The sequence below is a fragment of the Atractosteus spatula genome, chromosome 9 (assembly GCF_055471065.1).
Source record: "Atractosteus spatula isolate fAtrSpa1 chromosome 9, fAtrSpa1.hap1, whole genome shotgun sequence".
Taxonomy (NCBI): Eukaryota; Metazoa; Chordata; class Actinopteri; order Semionotiformes; family Lepisosteidae; genus Atractosteus; species Atractosteus spatula.
Window position 1 is genome coordinate 50,425,496 of NC_142714.1, and position 23,086 is coordinate 50,448,581.

Consider the following 23,086-nt stretch of genomic DNA (forward strand, 5'->3'; position numbering starts at 1 on the left):
CTACAATCAGTCCCATGTAAAAAGAATTCAAAATGCTGTACAGTGACAAATTGCTTTAATGTTTTTGTGTGCTGATTTGCTGAACAGTTAATAAACGTTTCGGGTCTTCTTTTTTTACTTTTGGAGGGTCATTTTCCTTCGAAAACCAAAAGCGTAGACAAATAATAGCACGGTCGTGCTATCTGCGCTAAGGTCTTAATTATTCTAAATCTTGTTGCTTTACACGAGGGTTTTTAGCATCGGGTTCGGGAGACACCTGCAACAAAACATTGTTCCTTTACAATGTGAAAGATCTACTACTAACTAGCACAATCTGCCCAAGTCCTTTCTGGTGCGCCTGGCGGCCAACACATCCTTACATACTGTATGGCAGAGGCTTACGATCAACAGTTGTTTTATAATTTTATAATTGTTTTATAATTATAATTACAATGGAAAAAATATTCAATTGGTTCTTATTGAGAGGGGCTTACAGAATAAATGGTCGTCCAGTCTGGGGGGGGGAGTGGAAATTCTCTTATCCAGTTAGTATGATGAGCACAAGTAATTCTCTCTCTCTCTCACACACACATGAAGTTGCGAGTCTGAGCTCCGCTTTGCAGCGCTGGGTCACATGACGAGCTTCCCCGGGCCAGCTGGGAGGAGTGAGGGAGCCGAGCAGGACCAGCCCCGACCCCGGCAGACGACAGCACGCATCAGGGGGCGCCGTCAGCACAGCCATGGGCTTCAAAACTCAGCAGCCGGCGGCCGCGGGGGTCTCCGGACGCCTGGCCCTGTCCGTGCTGGCCAGCCTGCTGGTTTCCCTCTGCTTGAGCCGGGCCGAAGACGCCGGCATGGAGGACATCGTCACGGAGAAACAGGCAGAGGAGAGCCACAGACAGGACAGTGCCAACCTGCTGATTTTCATCATGTTGCTCACCCTCACCATCCTGACCATCTGGCTTTTCAAACACCGCCGGTTCAGGTTCTTGCACGAAACTGGGCTGGCTATGATTTACGGTGAGGATCCTACCCGAGCGACCGAAACTGCGGCGCCGCGGTGTCGGATTTATGAGGAACTAGCGAGAACCTGCGTCTCTGTATTGCTGGTAGTAGCAGTCATGTGCGGTACAGCTGTGCCCGTTGTTATGCTGTGCCGTTTGTAGTGTGTTTACCGGCAAGTCAGGGCCTTCTTGTGTGAGTTTAATGTCTCTGGTCCCTGTACGAATGTTGAGCCTGATAACGTTGTTGCTACAGCTACCACCTACTCCTGCAAAAATGCACTCGTTATCTTTTCAGACGCTAACAACATCAGCGCTGTGATTGAGCACAATACGAAGCCAGAATAGTTAATAATAAACCCCATTGCGTAGAAAAAGGGAATTTTCCAGACGGTTGGATGGAAGGGGACTGGAAAACTTGGTATTTTATTTTCTATTTATTACGCAAAGAACCGCACTGGAAGGTTTTCTTCTCGAGTCAAGAAGCGATGTTGGGGGGATTAAGCAAGGCTGCTAAATGTTTTAGAATTTCCCTGTAACACGTGACGCTTGAAAATAGCGTCACTGTGCGAGGAAAACGTGAGATATGTTAGTTTTTACGCATTAGGATGTGCTGCTCAGCGCTCATACCCAGCTACCTTCTCAGTTTTCAAGTTGTGTTTCCCATGACTGCCCAGGTTAATCAATTTCCTTCCCAAGCAGAAACCAAGCGAAACGCTTTTTTTTGTGTATTCACTGAGCTGAATACGTGTTGCAAAACTGTTCTAGAGAAGTATTGTCTTTGCACCATCTCCGTGGAGACACAAAACAGCAATTACTGAAGATCGCCTTGCCGTGTTCAGTTTCGAGAGTCTGGTTTAGCCTCATTCCGGGCAGCAGTCTTCACAAACCTCTTCCGTGAAGGAGAGCTACTGTCTCGTCCTCTGTGCTGAGCAGCTCAAACACCGGGGAGGTTTTGTTTCCGGCAGCGGGCAGAGGAAGGTGGCAGAATGTGTCGGTCCTATTTTTATTTAGTGGTATTCGGTTTATTTGCTGAGACGGTATCAGTAGTTGAATTAACACATTAATAACTGGTAATCATATTGCCCTTACAAAATGTTAAGAAGGTGTGGCGAAATGGCATGAACTCCGGTGATTAGCGGGTATTTGCATGATTTAGCTCTGGAGTGCTATCAGAGTACAGGGGTTTTGCCTAAGCAACCATGAGTTTGTGAAATGTCTTTTTGCCTGAACAACTTGTGGTCCCTGTGACACCCTAGGCTGAGATGATAGCACTACAATGATTTGACTTTGTAACCCCTCATATAAGGCCAGGACTAAAGTTTTATTTTTAGTCACCCTTAAATTGCTTCATAATCAAGTTTAAAAGCCTTTGGTCGTTGCTTTATGACTTATCCTGGCCTTAGCTTCTTCAGCCATACTGCCAGGTATGTCAGGTTCCAGACCTTGGAGAAACCTGGGGTGTTTGAGGGACCCCAGGACGAGGGCAGGGAGATGGGCGGCACCCTGACTCTGTGTGTCCGTGTCCGCAGGTCTGCTGGTGGGCGTGGTGCTGAGGTATGGGATTCACGTGCCCAGAGACATCAACAACATGACTCTGAGCTGCCAGGTCAACACCAGCCCAGCCACCCTGCTGGTCAACGCCAGCGGGAAGTTCTACGAGTACACGCTGAAGGGCGAGATCAGCGCCAACGAGGTCAGCAACGTGCAGGACAATGAGATGCTCCGAAAGGTAAGGTGGACTGCACCCCGCCCTGTGACCCCTGACCCCTAACCCTTGACCCACGGCTGGGGGAAGACAAGCCTGCTCTAACCGGCCACACTTCGGGCACCCTCACCTGCGCTCGCTTCCCTGGGCCTCTTGTGGCTTCATCTGTCCTGCCTGAGGTCACCCAGAGCTTGGTCCCAAGTCACCCAAGTCACCTCAGCACCATGCCCACCAGCAGACCTGCGGACACGGACACACAGAGTCAAAGTAAAGTTACAAAAGGAACATTAAAAGATGTTTCAGGACCAAATTTAGCCCGGGTACATACCCTGCATGACTTCTTTTGTGTTCCCCTTGATTTATTTTTTTTAGACAGTTATTACAAGACACTCCCAGCTGCATCCCCTGTTGTACTGGCGCTAGTTAGAAAGCACGTCTTCAGAGGTATTCAGAAAGTGCAGGCCCCTCGGGACACCTGGTGAGACTTAGTATACGTCCCTGCGTTTCCATCGTGAATTCACCCGGGCGGACCTTCCTTCTGGAAACTCTGTAAGCACTCTGTGGAATTGCCTTTGACATCGTGTTAAGGCGTGTGGATTAGGATTTTTAAGGAAACTCAATCATTTGCCGTTTTTTGTTGACGCAGATAAACGTATGTGGATAAAAATGCACCCTGTTGTCGCAAGACTCATTCGTGCCCTTCGAAGAAATCTCTGTCCCGTCTGCCTGTTGTACAGTTAGGAAGCTGTGTACGGTTGTAAGGCTTCAGTTAGCACTGACAAGGTGCAAAGTCCTTGAAGAATTAAATACGTTCCTGCCAACTTTACGTGTGTGACATACACCCGACAGAGGAACTCCAGACCTCTGCACAGAGCATTTCGCAGCAGGTGTTTCAGGTTTTAGAGCAAGGGGTGTTTGTGTGGACACTTGCATGGGGCTCATTCAGTTCAGTTTATTGCCATATGGACAAGTGCAATTAAATTCTCTTTTTATGTGTTGGCATTTATTTGGGCTTTTGCAATCGTAGGAGGTTTTTGCACACAAGTGTGCTTAGTACATTTCAGAACGTTGCACTAATTGTTAAAGTCTAGTGCATGAAATACTTACGTTGTATTCAGATTTCTTTTGTTTATTTAATATGACTTTTTCTTCTAATCTAAATGACATTTGCTAGTCCTGCCATGGAAATTTACACAGTTCCCCTCAGTGCTTCTTCCTAACTCACTCTGACTGTAACAATACCTCGAGGGCACAGGTTAAGTGAGTTATGAAATTCAAATGTTGTAACTCCATTATGCACTAGTGAATGCCGTGTAGTGTGAATCAACACACTATGTACACTTACACATCCTGGAACGAGCTGGGTGTATCAGGTTTCCCTGCAGCTGCACTGCTGGTGAGAACCGCAAGACCAAGGCCCAGATTAAACACCAGTTTGATCCAACTCGTGAATTCCACCCACTGGGGTCTGTGGAGGTTTTCCTCTGGGTGGACTCGAGAGAAGCCCCTGGCGAATGAAAGACCACCATCGGGTGATGCGTTTGGAGTTTGCCGCTGGCGAGAGGGTGGCGTTGTGGTTTGATTCGTGGAAACGCAGGCTTACTGTCCTTCTTGCTGCTGCTCAAGCAGAGCTGGGTTTTGCTGGGGCACAGCATGTGGACTTTGGGGCGCCCGGTTTTTCCCCCCAAATTGGTTTCCAGCTGGGGAAGGTTGTCCTCCTGCCTTGATGGGCATCGAGATCGTGCAACATGCATTCCTGCCAAGTGGCACTTTGCATGACGTTCTAGTTACCTCGTTGTAAGGAACAACAAACACACTTTCTTGTGGAAGATAATTTACATATCCGCTTGCTGTCGGCCCACCGGCTTCCGTTTAGGCTTGCAATTTGCATTGGCATTAGAAATCACTTTTATGAGCTGTATTGGATTGTGCCATACCTGCAAAACATCCTGTATTCCTGGCTGGGTTATATTCAAATCTAGTTCTTGTTTCTACTGAAAAAGCCTAGGTTTTGCCTGCCAATGTAAAAGGTGCAAAATAATTGAAAAATCTCACGCCCTTGTAAAAGCAAAAGGCCTGTTTGTCGCATCAGTTTGATTTTTCTGTGTGGGTTTTTTTTCTTCCCTACATTGTATATGATACCCGGGAGAGTGGATTCCTGTGTCCTTGTGACTCTTTTTTTTTTTTAACTTCTCTCCAGGTGACCTTTGACCCTGAGGTGTTCTTCAACATTCTGCTGCCACCTATAATCTTTCACGCAGGGTACAGCCTGAAACGGGTGAGTAGGTTTTGAGTCCGCGCAGAAAAGGGCGAGTTGTATCTTCTGGGAAAAGAATGGGGAAAGTCGTTTCGGTCACAAGATTTGCTTTTGCAGTTCCAGTAGGACTTACAGGGCTTCTTTCAGAGGGGAAGTGAAGGACAGTCCTGCATCACAGAGCAGAGGAGAGCGGGGGGCTTCAGGGATGGAACCCAGCGACTCCGCTGTCGTCAAACCAAAATGAAACGGGAACGAACGAAAAAGCAATTGCCAGAACATGACTAGGAGCTATGTGAGATGAGAGTGATGAGATTTGACCCCCAGAAGTTTGTGACTGTATAACTGGAATGTACTGCAGATCATATGAGGCTTAAGCAGTAGTTTCTGCTCGTTGCTGTCAGAAAAGTAAAATTCATTCAACCATTTTATCTTCTGTTTTCTGTTTCAGAGACACTTCTTCAGAAACCTGGGGTCCATCCTGGCTTATGCCTTTATTGGGACTGTCATATCCTGTTTTGTCATAGGGTGAGCAGAGATTGAGTAGGTCGTTATGGCCTCTGAAATGTTAAGGTGATGCCTGCTTGCTTTCAGAGTTTTTTTAATGCATTGCTCAAGACCTTGTCTGTCTGTCTGTCTGTCTGTCTGTCTGTCTGTCTGTCTGTCTGTCTGTCTGTCTGTCTGTCTGTCTGTCTGTCTGTCTGTCTGTCTGTCTGTCTGTCTGTCTGTCTGTCTGTCTGTCTGTCTGTCTGTCTGTCTGTCTGTCTGTCTGTCTGTCCTTATCTCAACTGTGACATGTTTTCTTCTGCTAGGAGAGTTTGGCAGGTCAGTGAGTTTTAATTCCTTCTCTCTTCGGTCCTTTCCTGTTGCCCGCATTCTTTAACAGGATGATAATGTATGGATGTGTGATGCTCATGAAGAAGGTTGGACAGCTGGGAGGAGACTTCTTCTTCACAGACTGTCTCTTTTTTGGGGCCATCGTCTCTGCCACTGACCCAGGTACCCACTTCGCCCGGATGGGTCTCCGCTGTCGTGTTGTTTAATGTCTTTCCTGGGTTTGTGATCATCAGGGCAGTGAAACCTTACAGTATCCGAAGGGTTGCAACTGAGAAGAAGCCATTGGAATCATTGCTCTGGTTTGTTCGCGAGTACAAGCAGCTCAGCACGCGGTTAGTTCTCACACCACCCAGTGCAGGCTCGTACCCGAGTCCTCGTGCTCCTGCGCTCCGTCAGGTCTGTGCCAGGAGGTGTGTCGCTGGGCTGGCGTGCCGCGTGCAGTCAGGCTCCGACTGTTGCTAATGCTTTCAGAGAAGCTCTTGGAGAATGCGTTATTGTGTATGTATTACTGCTCTGCCCGACAAACCGCACGCAGGAGGTGGGGGCGTGCAGATCTCCGGTATTGGGAAGAGCGTCGGCTTGATTCGCGACGGCCAATCGCAGGTCTCTGACGTGGTGAGGTCTGGCGCTGGCGGCAGGGCTTGACCAAGTGTTTCTCTCCCCTCTCCTTCCGGCTGCCCCCCCCCCCACCCCCTCCACAGTGACCGTGCTGGCCATCTTCCATGAGCTGCAGGTGGACGTGGATCTGTACGCGCTGCTCTTCGGCGAGAGCGTCCTCAACGACGCCGTGGCCATCGTCCTCTCCTCGTGAGTCCGGCGCCCGGGCGGCGTGGGCGGCTGTCTTGTCTGTGCGGCTGGGTGCCTGAGGCGGGAGGGGTGGGGGTTGCAAATCGCATCTTCTGTGCCAACCTTAAGGTTGGGAGCTGCTCCGGGGCACTGCCCTGAAGAGTTGGCAACAGAAGCGGCCTGCCCGCCTGGTGTTGATAACAGAGTCGGCTGAAGGCTGCTGATGAAGAGTGTGCTTGTGCTGTGGGTCTAAAGAATAACTAACCCCTGACCTGACCGTTGTTTGCTTGCAGAATTCTTATTTATTACGGGAAACGCAGGGCCCGCGAGGGGCTGGGGAAGCAGGCCGCAGCCTCGGCGCTGGAGTGGGGTCAAGGCGTGTCGAACGCACGGGGGATGTCTCCCAATGGGTGCTGCTTCAGAGCAGAGCAGAGGCCACGTAACCCTGGAGTGCCAGGACAACACGGGGAGCAAATTACCAGTGAGCCGTGCTTTGTGTGGCCACAGCTCTGATGAAGTCAGTCGCGACACCCCCAGGTTCTCGCCAGATCCGGGGGGAAAAAAAATAGGAAGCGCTATAAAAATTTCTCATCATTCTTCCTAGACCTTGGAAGGAAAAAATGTCCCAGAACAGTCCTAGAAAAGGGGGTGGGGGGGGGGGGGGGATATCGCCTGAATAACTGAGATACAGTACACCCTAGGTTTCTGTGTACCGAGACGGGTGGTGAAAGCTGCTCATATTTACACTGATGAGCTAAATCTACAGTCCTGCAGAATGGTAATGTGAACAAGTGGGGAATGAGGCAGGGATCAGTGGGGTGTACAGCTTGTTGACGACACTGTTATGAAAAGCTGCTGAAACGGAAGACTCCTGGGACTTTATCCAGTGAGGGACTGTGGGAAGCCTGAAGACGAAGGTCTAGATCAGTTGATCCTGATTAGCAGTACTCCTGAACGTGCTTGCCTAAATTAACATCAGGTACTGATCTGCAACAGATTTTGCTCATGTTAGTGTTTGAGGTTCTAGGTCTCTCTAACCTTTATGGTTTTTTTTTTTGCATAAAATGGGCTGATTGCATGCGAGGCTGCATGAAAGTCTAGCTGTCCTTGCAGGAGGAAGATGTGTAGCTTTGCAACGATAAACAAGCGTCCCTGTGGGTGATGTGGGCAGGAAGGAGGAGCACAGGCAGGGAAGCTGTTTTGAAAGAGGAGTCTGCTAGGTAGCTTTGTGCCCAGTGCAGGATACAGTCTCTGCTAGTTATGCAGTTTGGGGAAGAAGACAAATCCCCATTTTTTTTCTGGTAATTTGCTCCTTGTGCATTTAGTGTGATTGGAATAGACCCCCTGTGTGCTCTGTTAAATTTTCCACTGATTAGTTTTCTGATTTGCTTGTGCAGGCCTGCAAGCATTTACTCCACACTTTGCTTTTTCAAGGCCTGTCTGTTTCTGTTGTGACATGTACTCCTTTCTCCCAACCAGCTGTGTCTGAGTGCAGGCTGGTGTCTCTTACTGGAATTGCACTCTTTCTGACAGTGGCTGCACACTCAACAGGAATTATTACTCCGTTTTCCTGGGCTTGGTTTGCTGCCCTTTTTGTGAACATCAGGCTTTTTATTATTCCACTGTCTCTTCCCAAAAGGCTTGGAGGCTTGCAGGACTGAGATCAATGGTTCTTAAATGCATTGTCACTAAAGAGCTTGACATCCCATGCATTGTGAGTCCCAGATAGCGGCTTTACCCCTAGATAAGCAGGCACTAGTAGCCCAGCCCCTGTATAGCTGCACCTCTGTAGCTTATAGCTATATCACTTAGTGAAAATGATAAGCTCTGATGGGATGAATGGCTTGTTCTTGTCTTCAGCTTTCTTCTGTTGTAGTCCGTATCTTTATGTTGGACAGGTGAGTGGTAAGATATTGGCTCCTGTGTGAACTGTGCACAGTGAAAACCGACATCCCAGGATTTTCAGGCCAATCCGTTTCAAATTGGATCTCATTATGTCATCCAGCTAATGTAGCAAAGATAAGTGGGCACATAAGGGAAACATTTTTAAAAATTTAGTTTAGAATCCTACATATCTTTAATACCATCCAATTTGGAATTGCCAGATTCACAGGAGATTCGCGGCATGGCTCTCATGTATGTATGGGCATGAATGGACCCTGCAGCCGCACACGGGAGAGTGACATTCAAGCCTGTTGTCTTCTAACGCATCACAGGCAGCCCAACCTTGTACACGGGGCTCAGGGCTGATTGGAGAGGAGGTGTGTTCCTGCGGGAGACCGCAAGCTGTGTTGCTGAGTCACAGTGAGAGGACCCAGGCTCGAACCCGTAATCACACGGCTCAGCCTGCACTCAGGCGACCGCCCCAGGAGGCCCTCAAAAACACTGGGGGGTGGGGGGGGGGGACAGTTTGAACCGGCGTGTATGAAAACAGACATTTTTTCTGTTTAAATTCACTGGGGAACAGATGCATTTCTAAGAGAGACGTTTTATCTTTCTATATTTTGCTCTCTTTCCAATGCCGTTTGAAGGAATGCACCATTATCTTAATTAAATATCGCAGTGCCTGGTACAGAGTGTGCTAGGGTACTGCTGTCTTGCATTCTCCCTTTTCACATTTCCTTCTGGTTCATATTTTCTCTGCGGTTTCTGCCTGGAGTGACGTGTTCCTTGACGTTGTTAACTTCAGACCGCCTCTGTTTTAATCGTCTGAATGGTGATGGATCGAAGTGCATGTTAATATATATGGCTGTAATCACCTGCAAAAAAAGATGAAAAGTATAAAAAGTATCACCTTTGTGCAACCATTCCTGCAATCATTGATGTTTTCACATCTTTAAATTTTGCTTGAAAACAATGGCACACAGACTGGGCCCAGAGTGTGTGCACTACAGTACTCTAGCGTTTTTTCAGATGATTATACCAGAGTCTTTTGTGACACAGCGGCGAGTACAGTATCTTGCTCTTGCTTGCAATCCTCGTGGTTGACGGAGAAGACTTACAGCCGTCTCCCTGGGGTTTCAGGTCCATCGTGGCTTACCAGCCTGCTGGAGATAACAGTCACACCTTCGAGGTCACAGCCATGTTGAAGTCCTTTGGGATTTTCCTGGGAGTCTTCAGCGGGTCTTTTGCCTTGGGAGCAGCAACAGGAGTGGTGACTGCCTTGATATCCTTCACTGATTTCTGATGCATGTTGTGTGTCCTTTTTTTAACTGTTCTTCATGTGCATGGTGCAACAGACATGTGATTTGTACTACTGTCAGGAGAACGTAAGGGAAATTCAACTAAATCAGTTCCTTTTTATTCTTCGGAGACAACAGTAAGACCACACTGAAGCAGACACGCAGACACGCAGACACGCAGACACGCAGACACGGGTCTTCAGCATACTTCAGAAATACACATGCAAGCAGTCCCAAATGTTTAACTGCTTTCAGAATTATGTATTTACATTAAAGAGCAGGCCTTGAGAGAATGCACAGCCATGAGAATGCACAGCCATTATTACTTCTGGTCTCGAAATCATGCTTTGTCATGATGTGTAGTTCTGAGGAAGATCTATTAAGGCTGAAGCATTTACAATGGAAATGCATTGCAAAAGACATTTGCATATTGGCAACTAAAAATGGACGTTTTAGCTTATTTTTTTCTTCTCCATTTTTGTCATTTATTAAGCAAATAGGCTCAGCTGCAGCCTTGGTGGTCAGGGGAGGGAATTGTAGTTTCCTGCTCCTTCCTGTTATACAGCATTGTGCTGCTCCTTGTGTTCCCTGCAATGGAGCCAGTCCTGCAGATCACACTTAATCTATAATGCTCCTGTAGGTGTGCCAAAGCTTTGTTTTACTATATAATTGATAATAATCGCTTGCATTTGTATAGAACTTTGCACCCTAAAGGACCTCAAAATGTTTTACATATACTGTAGGAGGGGAAGTACCTCATCCACCGCAGCTCCCACCAGGGTGACACAGTTGCAGCCATTATGTAAATAATATAAATAATTCCTTACACTTCTAAAGCACTTTCCTGGACACTCCACTCAAAGTGCAGGCAATAGGGCCTCCCCTCCACCACCTGGATGATGCAACGGCAGCCAAGTTGCACCAGTCCACTCGCCACACACGCCAGCTATCAGTGGGGAGGAGAACCGAGTAACGGAACCATCCCGTAGATTGGATCCACATGGATCTGTTGAATCCATGGAGCCATAGATTATGAACCAGGAGCTCTACCAGGAGAGCAGGGGTCAAGCAGAGAAGTGAGAAAAGCTTGGCAACTTTAAGTAGAGGGACTTAAGGAAGCCAGATTAGACCCAGATCTCATGAACTGTGCCATGGGATTAATCACCCACCAGCTAGGGCCCTGGTGTCACGTCTCACTTGACAAATGGCATCTCCTGAAGTGCAGTGTCCCAGATCGCCAGACTAGGGAATTGCACTGGAAATTCTGCTCCACCGGCGTCGATTCCAGCAGCAGTCTGGCGTGTCGTTGAGAGTCGTTGCGTTCCAGGAGTGACCAGGCGCAGCCTTGCTCACATGCCGAGTGTGTGCCACTCAACCGGGCAAAACGGTGATAATGTTGCTGTGTACAGTCTTACAATAGCATGGTAGTTCATTCGTTGTTGGACATTGGGCTTCGGTGTGTTTCTAGGGCAGAGGAACCAGCTAAACACACTTCAGAGTCCTGATCTTCGGTATCGGGACCCCTGTAGGCCTGTCCAGCTCCAGAGGGTTGGAGGCCTGGGGTCTGACTGATCTGCAGCAGTGACCACTGTTCCAGCGATGACTGCGTGTCCATCGCCCTCTTCTACAGCACTCCCTTTTTTTTTTCCTTGACTCTCTCCCCTTGCCCCCACGTCACCAAGTTCACCAAGCTGCGCGACTTCCAGCTGCTGGAGACGGCACTCTTCTTCCTCATGTCCTGGAGCACCTTCCTGCTGGCTGAGGCGTGTGGCTTCACAGGTAACCAGCAGGGGGCGCAGGGGTCCTGCCTGCCCGCAGCAGCCGCCCAGCCTGCTGTCCTGCCCTGCCCTGCTCCGCCCTGTCCTTGCAACAGAATTCCTAATCCCAAAAACAAGCTTAAACTGAGGATGTGAGATAGTGAGACTGTGTTGGAAGCAAAACATGTTTCCGAGGGAAGGTTATTTTATCAGAAAAGGGCACGTGGGCATCCCCTTTTCTAGAAAGACTTCTGCAAAATTAAAAAATATATATTTTAAAACTGGCGTGACGTTCATGCGGGCATATAGGTCCCTTCTGCCCCGTACAGAGATGATTTTGACTGAAATTCTGCCAGGGAATGTGCTGGCAGTGATTGCCTCAGCCACAAGGGTGGGGTAAGTGAGTTCCATCCAAGATAGAGGTGGGGGCAGGTCACCCAGGCAGGATGTTACCCAGTTGTACCAGGCTGGTGTGTACTTAATGCACCACTCTCATTCCGCTCTTCTCCTGCAGGAGTGGTGGCTGTGCTGTTCTGTGGAATCACCCAGGCGCATTACACCTACAACAACCTGTCCCCCGAGTCGCAGGACAGGACCAAGCAGGTATGGTTCTGTGCACCTCAGTGGGACGGGCACAGGTGGGGTTTGGACAAACTCCCAAGCGAGGAAGCATGGGGGTATTTCTCTTAGGTTTGTAGACGGGCGCATTGGACTGCACAGGGTGATCAAAATGATTTTTAATTGTTCAGTCTGGTTTTCTTTCACCCCAGTCTGTTCCCTGTTTGTCTGACGTCCAGCCCCTGCCTCCTGATCCCAGTCCCCATGCCCCAGGCCTCTCCGGATTGGCTTTGGATTCACAAGTGCACTTGTGATTCGGTGTAAAAGCAGCTGTCGAGCCTAGTCCTGCGTTTCTGTTTCTCCCCTGGGTTGGGGACTGACTTGCTCGTGTTGTGTTTGGATTCCTAGTTGTTTGAGCTCCTGAATTTCCTCGCTGAGAATTTCATCTTCTCCTACATGGGCCTGACACTCTTCACGTTCCAGAACCACGTCTTCAACCCCACCTTCATCGTGGGAGCCTTTGTATCCTGAGCCACAAACCCACAGGCAGGCATGTTTGCCATGACCTGCTTCTGTCTTGCACATAATGTGAGGGAACCATGCAAGTACTGTTTCTTCTGTGGTGAAAGAAGAAAAATAGCAAATTTAATATCCTTTCTCCCAGATTTATGGTGTTTTAGAGCTGTATTCTAATAATTGCTCTGATGACATGACTGATTATATAAGTCATTGATAATTTGGCACATGTCTATGTGGTCAGTGTAGCACGGCTGCTGCCGACTTCCACAGGGACTTTTCCTTAGCAGCGACCCCACCCCAGCTGGCTGTTTTCCTGGGGAGAGCTGCCAACATCTACCCCCTCTCCTTCCTGCTGAACCTGGGCAGGAGGAACAAGATTGGCTCCAACTTCCAGCACATGATGATGTTTGCAGGTACAGCCCCCAGTGTGGCAGAAAGAAGTTAGGTGTGAGATTTTGTATGCGTTCTTGCGGTCAATGTCTCCTCCAGCTCTGGATTTTTGTTATGTGCTGAACTCATCAGCAGCCATTTCAGTGGTATTGTGGGACTTTCTTCACAGTCCCTCTCACCTCCTCTTTCACCAGGGGTGTGATCGAGTGGACAGTGTGGGGGGGTGGGGGGGGGGTATATTTTTGGGCTACAGTTATTTCCACATATTTCTGAGGTACAATCGTATCACCGAACCGATGCCCACCCTGATGGTAAGAAGGTGCTGGAGAGTCTGGGCCGAGCAGTGTGACATTTGTCAGAGTGCTGTGTGTTGTGGCGCTCCAGGCCTGCGGGGAGCCATGACCTTTGCCCTCTCGATCCGGGACACCGCCACGTACGCCAGTCGGATGATGTTCTCCACCACGCTGCTCATCGTCTTCTTCACCGTCTGGGTCTGCGGGGGCGGCACCACGCAGATGCTGTCCTGGCTGCGAATCCGGTGAGCAGGGAGCGCACCCCAGTGCCGGTGTGGGGAAACAGAGGGGCGGCCCATCCCGGTTCTGGAGGCCCCGTGTGTCTGCGGATTTTCCGAAGTCTGATCAGCTGGGAGGAGCTGTTTTAATTGGTTTAGGTCATTAAGACCTGAGCGGTAAAATACACTGACCCCCCAGAACCAGGACTGGACATCCCCGATTTTAAAAGAATAAGTGACATATTAATCGGGTAATCTCTGCCAGTGCAACAGCAATAATGCAAGTTTGTAGTTTGTTACTAGTGCGTAGAAGTGTTTTTTCACACATTTTATGACAAAACATTCTCAGTAAGAGCATGTTTTCTCATGGTCAAGCGCTATGCACTTAACTCGTGCAGTAGCCTGTCTAGCTACTGTCTGATTTTAGCTTCTGTGCTTGAATGGACCTCTGATTCCTGTTTGTTGTATCTCAACAGAGTTGGAGTGGATTCAGACCAAGACAACTTGGTAAGTACAGAACATTTGGCTTGGAGTTTTGAGGCAGCAACTGTAAAAAGCTGATGGGTTGATAATGCATAAGACTATTTTATCTTGAAATCATCCCCGTAGTAAACAAATCATTCTGTGTGAATCTCGTGAAAAGGCCATTTTAAGTTTTCCCGATACACCTGTGCTTTCTAAATTTGATCGTTTGACTGGTCCCGCATTACTGATGCCTGTGGGTTGTGCATGTGTTTCCAAAGCAGACTGTTGCAGATGGAGGAGAACGGAGAAGTACCAAACACGAGAGTGCCTGGCTCTTCAGGCACTGGTACAATTTTGACCACAAGTATCCTTTGAAAAAGCAGGTTTCTCAGTAGGGGGAGCACCTGCACATCAAGAGTAGTGCTTTAGCTCCAGTCTAAGCTGAACGTTCTGGGAAGAGTAAGAACTTTGCAATACTGCCCTCTGCTGGTGCTACTTGTCTATATCACGGACATGCTGTAGTACATACAAAGCTGATTGCAGTTCGAGATGTATTCTCCCCAAGGGAAAATTTGTTTTGCAGAAGTGTTGGACACGGTTATACAACAGAAACATCCATCACTAACAAAGAGTTCAGGACACGCAGTACTTCAGGACATAAAAGAACTATTTGACATTATTTAAAGAGTGCGATTGCAAAGGAGAGAAACGATTATTTCCATGACGCTGGTTTCTACAACCTCTACAGTCTGCCTGTTTATTACAGGTTGGAGAGTGGCAGCATTTTCCCTGCAAACAATGAGGAGTTTCATTGCTCCATTCAAGAATATGACTTAGAATGGGCCCAGGATGACATTCTGGGTTCTCTGCTAAGCTGACCAGGGCTGTGTCATCAGCAAACCTAACAAGAGGTCTATCTGTGTGATTGCTCTGATAAACACCAGAGGACAAGTCACAGCCCTGCGATGATCCATTGCACCAGCCTTTACAAAATAGGTGTTTGAGCTCTTTCTTTTCCAGAATCCATCCCACGCCGATTGTAGATTAGTTAAAGAAATGAAATCAGTACCTTTCTAATGCTATATATGTAGACTTGCTGCTGTGTACTGTATGTAATTGCTTAGTTTCTGAAAGCAATTAAGTTTTATATGTCCAACTGCAGAAAAACCTTGCACAGGCATGGAAGTAAACTAAATATTCCTTTCCTGAACCCGGTGTGCTGTAAAAACACCTGGTTTATTGTTAAGTTCGTTTCGTACAGTTCAGGAAGTGTTGGGTGTGTTAAGCCTAGAGGCGACTGGTCTGGACGCAGGTGGTGCTGCTTGGCTCCTTGACTCCGCTGCTCTCCAGCTACCTGAAGCCCATCCTGACGCACAGCGGCCCCCCGCTCACCGCCACGCTGCCCAGCTGCTGCGGACCCCTGGCCAGGTGTCTCACCAGCCCCCAGGCCTATGAGGTGAGAGGTGCCCCGAGTTCCTGTTGCGCCTCGGATGGGGTGGACCAACGAGGGGGACCCGACACAAGTACACAAACTCCCCAAGGGCCCCCGAAGTGGTGAACCCAGAAACAACACCGAGGGTGCGACCTGGAAGTGCATTTACAACTGAAGACGGGGGGGCACTACTTTACACAGAGGGTTGTGGGAGGGTGGAGCAAGCTGCCCCCGCCATGCTGTTGAAGCTGCTGCCCTGGCGTCTTTCAAGAAACAGTGGGATGAGATCCTCGGATTAATTAGTGACTAACTGTCTAACGAGCTAGAAGGTCGGAATGGCTCCTCTCGTTTGTCACGAGTCCGGTGCCCCTGCGTGTGGAGCAGGGCTTCGCCAGGCCCGCAGTGGTGGTGCAGGCCTCTGGGAGGGGCGCTAGAGTCAGGCTCCCTGAGTCGGGAGGAGGCTGGAAACGAGGAGCAGCTGCGGGCATCCGTCAGCGCGCCGTGGACTGGAGCGAAATAATCCGATTCCGTCTGGCGGGAGAGGGGAGGAATTCTTCACACATGCCCATGTTTAGAGGTTTTACCGTTTTGGGCCGTGTAAAAAGGAAATCTGGTTTTGATTTAAATAGCAGTTTCAGTGCGTTGTACAAAGGACCTGGCAACGTCTACACAGGGAAACACAGCATTTAGGCTTTCCCTGGTTATGCTCCTGGGGTATCTAGCGAGCATCAATGAATACTCCTGTCTCGGAGCTCAGATTAAAGGGCAGCATGTGTACGGATTTAGCTGTTTGTTTATCAAGAGGGCTGTTGTCTGCAAAAGCTAGTTAATAATTTTTTTTAAGAAGAGGTTTCAGTTCAGGCCACCTGTCCTTGATGCCTGCTGTGTTGTGCAAACTCTGTTTCAATAATTATAATTATTTCAATAATCAGCACTCTTTTTGTTTGGATATTTTAAATCTGCGCGTCTCGGATGATAAATCGGGCGCTTTTGTCGAGGTCTGTAGGACCTTCTCGAGTGTTTGCTGATGTTCTCCTGGCCTGCGGGTTTGTAACTAATCACTCCACCCACGGTCCTGACGTCTTGACTCTGAAGTGTGAAGCCTGACTCCGAGGTGTGGATACCGGTTAGGAGGGGGCAAGCGGTCGAACAGAGGGGAAATGTGTGATATGTAAGTGCATCCTTGAACAAAGTTCTTGGGCTCGAGTCCTAAGATGGTCCCTTGAAACTGAAACTTTAATTGTTTTGATTGTTTTATGAGTGTTGCCCTTCAGCTGAAATAAATGTTTCATATAACACTGCTCCTTCTCCCAAACCTCCTCAGGTCCTGAGGTCACAGGTCACAGGTCACAGGTGAAAGGGCTCATCTTGGCGGTGCGGCGCTTCTAGCTGCAGGGCACCTGTGGAAGATCCGTTGCTTTTCCCCCGTGACACCGCTGTCTTCGCCGATCTGGTGCGCTCAGTGTTGTGTTTTTTTTTTTTTGTCCCTCCCTCCGCTGCAGAACCGGGAGCAGCTGAAGGACGACGATTCGGACCTGATCCTGAACGACAGCGACATCAGCCTGACGTACGGCGACGCCACCGTCACCACCGACTCCTCGGGCTCGGCCGCCGCGCGCCGCCCCGGCCCCGCGGGCTCCGACGAGGCGCTGGACAGCGAGCTGGCCTTCGGGGACCACGAGCTGGTGATCCGCGGCACGCGGCTGGTCCTGCCCATGGACGACTCGGAGCCGTCGCTCGCCGCGCCCAGCCGCCAGCGGGAGTGAACGGACCGCTCCCCCCACCCCCCCATCTCTGCGTTTCTAACGGATGGTCCCTCTTTTTTATTCTTTAATCCCTAGACGAATTCTCCGTCCTCCGTCCCCCGTCCCGTCTGCCTGTTTTTAAACCCCTCTCGTACCTTTGCGATATTTATATTTTTTCTATTCTTAAAAAGTCGTCAGTGTTCGTCTGCACGGCTGTCGCCTGGTCCGCGCGGCAGCCTCTTTCTGCAGAAAACGTCCGAGTAGCTCGAGAAGTGTTTGCCGTCTTGAAAAACATGCATGTGTGTCTCCCGATTTTTCAAAACGGGAAAGTCAACACAGCAGCCGAGGCTAAAGGCTGCTTAATATTATTATTCGTATTTGCATATATAACAAGGTGTGCTATAACAGCTGCAGTTTTTTCTGGATGTGGAATGCATGGTCATTAGGGTCTTCTGGTGTGCTTTGATGAAGTTGGGTTGTAAGGTGTCTGTTCAGGCAGTAGGATGTTTTATTTGCTTATGTCCGTGCATACTTGGCAGTTTTGTGTCAAATACTCAGTACGTCGCCTACACTGCCTTCCCTGTGAGTGGTATCGACAGTATCTGGCTGAGAGCCGTGTTGTTTCAGTGGAGCTGCGTTGCTGTGTGATTGCATTCAAGTGCCTGTTGAATATGAGAGTACATCGATCCTACCAAATGCAGGAGTTCTTACCATGCGGTACTCATGTGCACTCAGTGCACTAAGCCTGTAGTTGTGTTGTGACATTTTTGCCTCTGACTTACATGTTACACGTCTGAGACTCGTCAGTCCTAGCATCCTGACCTCTGACTGTGACATTCGTTTTTTTTTCCCCACACCTTGTTATATGACATTTGTGGTGTTTCCAGCTGTCAAAAGGTGCCGTCATCCTGTGGACTAATCAAGAAACAGACCAGTCTGGTTTCTTCTGATATGTTTTGGATTTGTTTTTGTTGGAACATGAAAAGCTTCTGAAATCCCCTCTGCTTTGACATCCCCCCCCCCCCAAAAAAAATACCAGGAACTCGTTTGCAATTCTGTTTCGAAAGCTCTTTCAAAAGTCCCTGTAGATCGTGTCTTGGGCACTTGCTTTGTGTTGCACGAAATATTGGCAGACAAAACAGATTTTAAAAACGTTGAAATTGGCACTTGGGATTTCTAACCAGACCATCTCGAAAAGAAAAAAGCAGAACTAAGTTGGCAAGGAATGATCTGTCCTGGGTCCTGTGGTGGCACAGCGCCTGCTGTCATTCAGAAATGTTGTCATTAACTTGACACTTTTTTTCTTCAGGCATCTAACATACAAAGCTCCAGTGATCTTCCAGATAGTTTGTTGATGGTGTCGTACAGGGCAGAGAGGCAGAGTCCTCATTCTGGCGCGCGACCTCCAGGACTGCAGAAGACCTGTGTTGTGCAGTAGCTACCTGCAGCTGTTGTTTCGGCCTGCCCTGACAGTGAGATGTGTCTTTGTTGGCCATGTCGTGCTTCGGCAGATCTAAAAAGCCGAGCGCGAGTTTGTTGGCGTCTGCTCTGTGAGACCCGGAGAGATTGCTGGATGGAGTGCGAGGACAAAAGGAGGAGTCAGGCTGGAGATGTGTGGAAAAGGGACATTCTTAGGAGGAAAAAAAAAAGACTCCTTTTTCCAAAAGGAATATGCCGGTGAACCCCAGTGCATCCCATGTGGAGGAATGTGAGAATATCCCAGTGGATGACTGAGGTTTTAAACGGGACATAGGAGGGAAGAGGCACAGGGGTGTTTTTAGGGATCTGTGTGTACAGAAGTTGCTTTAGCGAGATGGAAAGGTTGTTGTTTTTTTTAGGGTGGGGGCAGTGTCAGTGTTGAATGGGGGGGGGGTGGGGGAGGCATCAGAGGCTCAGAGTAAAAAACAGTGAATAATAACACTATTGTATGATCTGTTGTGTTGGTCTGTGTTTTGCTTATGTCATCAAAGATTTTAACAACTGTAGGGCCAGTTAGCATTCACTGGGTCAGGAAGTGTTAGTGTATTTCTTCCCAATTTCAAATTGCCACTTGTTTTCATCACCCGCCCCCAGTAGTTAAGCCCGTAGTTAATATAAATACCTTTTCTAGTGTCACCTGGGGGCTGTGCTGCTACTCATTTACCAATTTGAAGTTTATGATGGGTCACCAAAAGCAAACCCGCTTCATGGGGAATTATGTTTTCCAGGCCCCAGCCCTGACTGACGTTCCTAAAATCCCCTGTTCCCGCTGATTTGCATATCGCAGCAGGAAGCTTAAGAGTGAAGGAAAAACAAATCGTCCCCTGGATGGCCGTGCGCCGACCTGTTCAAGGGGGGGATTTGCGATGCATTTAGCCGACGAAGCCCAGAGAAACAAGCCAGTAATTGCAGTAGCAGCCGCGGGCTTGGGACTGGAGCTGCGGGCTGAGAGAGGAAGTGCTGATAAGCAGCTGGTGTCGCAGCCCGTGTTGTGAGTGGTGCAGGGAGGACAAGGCCTGGCCCCTGCCGAGCAGCGAGCACAGCCTGACTCAAGAGCGTGTGCACACTGATAGCCCTACATGCCAGTGGCCTCAGCCATTGGCATCCTTTTATCGCCTGCTGTGCAGGAAAGTCATGAAGGCTTATGCTTTTTATTTTATTACTTTTTTTTAAAACTCAAGCATGCATCTTAACCACAATGGCTAAGGAAGCTCTTACAACTTGTTTGGACTGGGGAGGGAGAAGGGTGGGCTCAAATATTAAAACACTTGGCACTTTTGTTGTTGTTGTTGTTGTTGTTGTTGTTGTTTTTGTAATGTCTTTTTTTTTTTGTTGCTTTGTGCAAATTGGTATGCAACAAGTTGTGAAGCTGCTGCAGTAGATTGAGCTCGGAAGGGATTGCGTTGTTGTGTTTGGAGAAGTCTCTTGCAGGCTGCCGGATGGTTTGATCTTTTCTTCAAACGTCTTTGTGAATTATTTCGCCCGGCAGGTCCTGGGCAGGGGTGTGACTTGGGCTCCTGCCTCCTCCCACAGGGGTGTCTGTCCCGTAAATGAAACTACAAGTCAGATTAGCACAGTTCCCCTATTGTGGAGGGTCCATTTTAGGGAGATCGGCTGTCACCTGGAGCTGAACAAAAAATAGTGAGAAATATCTATTTTTTAAGGTCATTATATATTGTATAGTATTAGGAGTAATGGTGTTAACAAGCTCCCTTGTTTTTATGAACTGGTTTGAACATAAAAGAGACTGACGTACTGTATATCCTCAGAGGGATATCCAAGCATCTTCTTCAGAGAGAAGCTTGATTTCTTATTGGAAAGGGCAGCTGACTGACAGCCCCCTTAGCTCTGCTGAGGTGTAACTGCCTGAGCCTTCCTACCTTTCCCCAGGAGAGCTCAGGGGCGGCTGAGGTCTCCTCCTGCTCAGATCACGCCCTGGAGTCGCCGGGAGCCCCGAGTCTGGGCCACAGAGTCAGTCTGGTCCCCAACACTGGAACAGGTGCTAAGGGGAGAGGGAGTCCCGACAGAAGTTTCACAGGCAATAAAGGTAGTGTTTGTACCACATTTGTAATTTTATTTTCTTCTCCTTTCCGATAGGTCATGAGCACTTGGCTTGCACGCTATTGTTAATGTCCAAGATGTTGGGTTCTGAAAGGTGGATCTGGCGGCGCCGGGCTTTGTGGGTGTTTGGATCCCAAAAGCCTGTGCTTTTGTTTCAAACGAGTTGCAGTTACTGACTTGTTTCACCCACTTTATTGTAAATTCCCTGTCACTGTTGATGGCACGTGGATTGGTACTGTAAATAAAAAGAAACCATAATGCGTTTGTTTAAAAATGACTGCTTCCTTTTCCTCAGAACCTGTGTACATTTTTTTTTTCTTGCTCTGCTCCATTAGCACACAGGGCTCTCATACTGAAGATTGGTGCTTCTGGTATCTTTTTTCCACACTCTTATTTTCCAGGAGCATTAAAGTGGGGTTAAATAGGCAAGCAATCTAAAGGTTAAAATGCAGATAACCATGACCTCCGCATAAGACAAATGACACTTTGGTGTCACGCGCAGTATCTCAGGAAATTAAAAAAGATCTCGTGCTTTGGAATGTGCAGTGTGTTCACTTTAAAGGCCAGCACCAGCCCCCTCCTGCATGACTGCGTGATACAGTTCCTGAGAAGCAAGACGCATGATCATGACTGACAGTCCAGTTAGAGATTTTAAAAAAAAATCAAAAGATGCAAAATCCTGGAATGCAGGACGTGTGTGTAAATCCTGAAATATTACCCCGCCTGACATTATAACCCGCACTTTTTTTTTTCTTCTTTTCCTCTGCAAACCACTAATTCATCTCCGTCTCGAGAGGCAGGAGTGGGAGATGAAAAGCAGGTTTCTTCGCAGCTGAAGCCAGTGTGACTCTGCACATGCGTTGCCAGTTACCAAAGCCCTTCCCCGGTTTGGAGAGAGATCAGGTGTCAGGCTGCTGCTCCTAATATGGCAAGAATTCTCCTGATCTGTTCATGTTTGTTCAATGAAACGGCAGGGGGGGAATATTAACATTTAAGGAAAGCTCCAGTTCCTTTTTTTATTGCTAGCTAAAAACCCTTCTGTCATGGTCTTTGCAGAATTCCTGACAGCAGATGTGAGATTCCAAGAGCTCTGGTTTATATTCCTTTAAAAGCCCAGGCCAGCATATCATCACCTTCTGAAATGGCAGGAATGCCTTCCTCTGCGGTCATGTCTATCGCACTGCATAACGTCCCTCTTTGGTTTAACTGATTGGACACACAAGCTGAATACAGGGGAGGCTTTCTGTCTGCATGCTGGCCTTTTTGGTCTACTGAAGGCGTGTGACGGGGGGAAAAGTCAGAAATGTACGACGTTAAGTGTTGAAGACAGAAAGATTGCCTCTGTCTCCACTGTGGGTTTGTAACAATATGATGGGCCAAATTGGGTATCTCCCAGGAATTTTCTTTTAGGAGGCATGATTTTGAAGAGCTGAGATGCACTTGACCTCTGACTGCTTTTGATATGAGCTACTTAACCTTTGAACTCTTGTTTGCACTGAAAGCAATGGCATGTGTTATGAGTTGGAAAGACAGATTCTAATACGCTCATGGGAGTTCAGCCCAGGTTATGAATTCTTCAGTGGGAATTCACAGGGGGAATGAAGAATCCTTCTGTGCAGAAGTATTGTTTGCACATGCTGCGGAGGAAGTGCTTGAAGAATTCTGAAAATTGTACTTGACATGAATGGATCTACGGTAGAATTAATTTACCGTCTGAAATGCTGAATGTTTCTGAGTGCTGAAAGTCTCACTAGTATTGGAGCTTTTCCACATTTCTGTTTGTATTGTTTACAGGGCCGAGCAAGTGATTTTGATTTGTGTGAAATAGTCCCTCACAGCCCTTGGTGGCTTGAAGCACAGCCCGCAACCTGAGTCCCTGCAATGGCTCATCCGCTTAGCACACAACGGGGGTAAAAAATGGGCACCTGTTGTTTTAGAAGGGACAGTAGAGCAAGAATCTTCCTGTCGTTGCTGCTCCGCAGTGGCGAGATGACTGATGGCGATGAAGATGCACCCACACACACAGGAAACTTGCCTGTGGAGGTGCACAGCCCTGCAGATGCATTGACACCCTCTCTGCACCGTGAAACCAAAATATTTGCTGCAAGGTGATCTGATTGTCCCAATGCAAAGAAAAGTCATTTTTCTCACACTCTCTCACACAAGAACCATGCTGGAGAGCTGCGCTTGGAGAAGTGTGCACCTGGGCGGGGTGGGGGAGGAAGACCATCCCAAGCAACGGGGTCTCTCTGGGTTCCAGTACGGCACCACTCTGCTCTGCCTTGACCAGACGCCAACAAAACCTCACCCTGGAAACGCTGAGCAGCAGGAAGGAAACTCCTGTTCACACCTCACTTCCTCTTCTGGGTTTGAAGCAGATCCTGTTGCCATGTGCGCTCTGTGACCTTGGGGTGCTCTTTCC

At 48.4% G+C, this 23,086-nt stretch overlaps 1 protein-coding gene across 1 annotated transcript; it reads left to right on the forward strand.

The window, feature by feature from the left end:
• Nucleotides 1-643: 643 nt before the first annotated feature.
• LOC148828791 (sodium/hydrogen exchanger 6-like) lies at nt 644-20,922 on the forward strand. Its single transcript, XM_088925832.1, has 16 exons — nt 644-999; nt 2,513-2,712; nt 4,889-4,966; nt 5,394-5,470; nt 5,829-5,941; nt 6,481-6,586; nt 9,590-9,726; nt 11,398-11,526; nt 12,019-12,107; nt 12,471-12,584; nt 12,883-12,994; nt 13,356-13,509; nt 13,959-13,989; nt 14,226-14,311; nt 15,298-15,403; nt 16,882-20,922. Exons 1-16 carry the CDS (start codon nt 720-722, stop codon nt 17,143-17,145), a joined length of 2,076 nt encoding a protein of 691 aa, XP_088781958.1. The 5' UTR covers nt 644-719; the 3' UTR covers nt 17,146-20,922.
• Nucleotides 20,923-23,086: the final 2,164 nt, after the last annotated feature.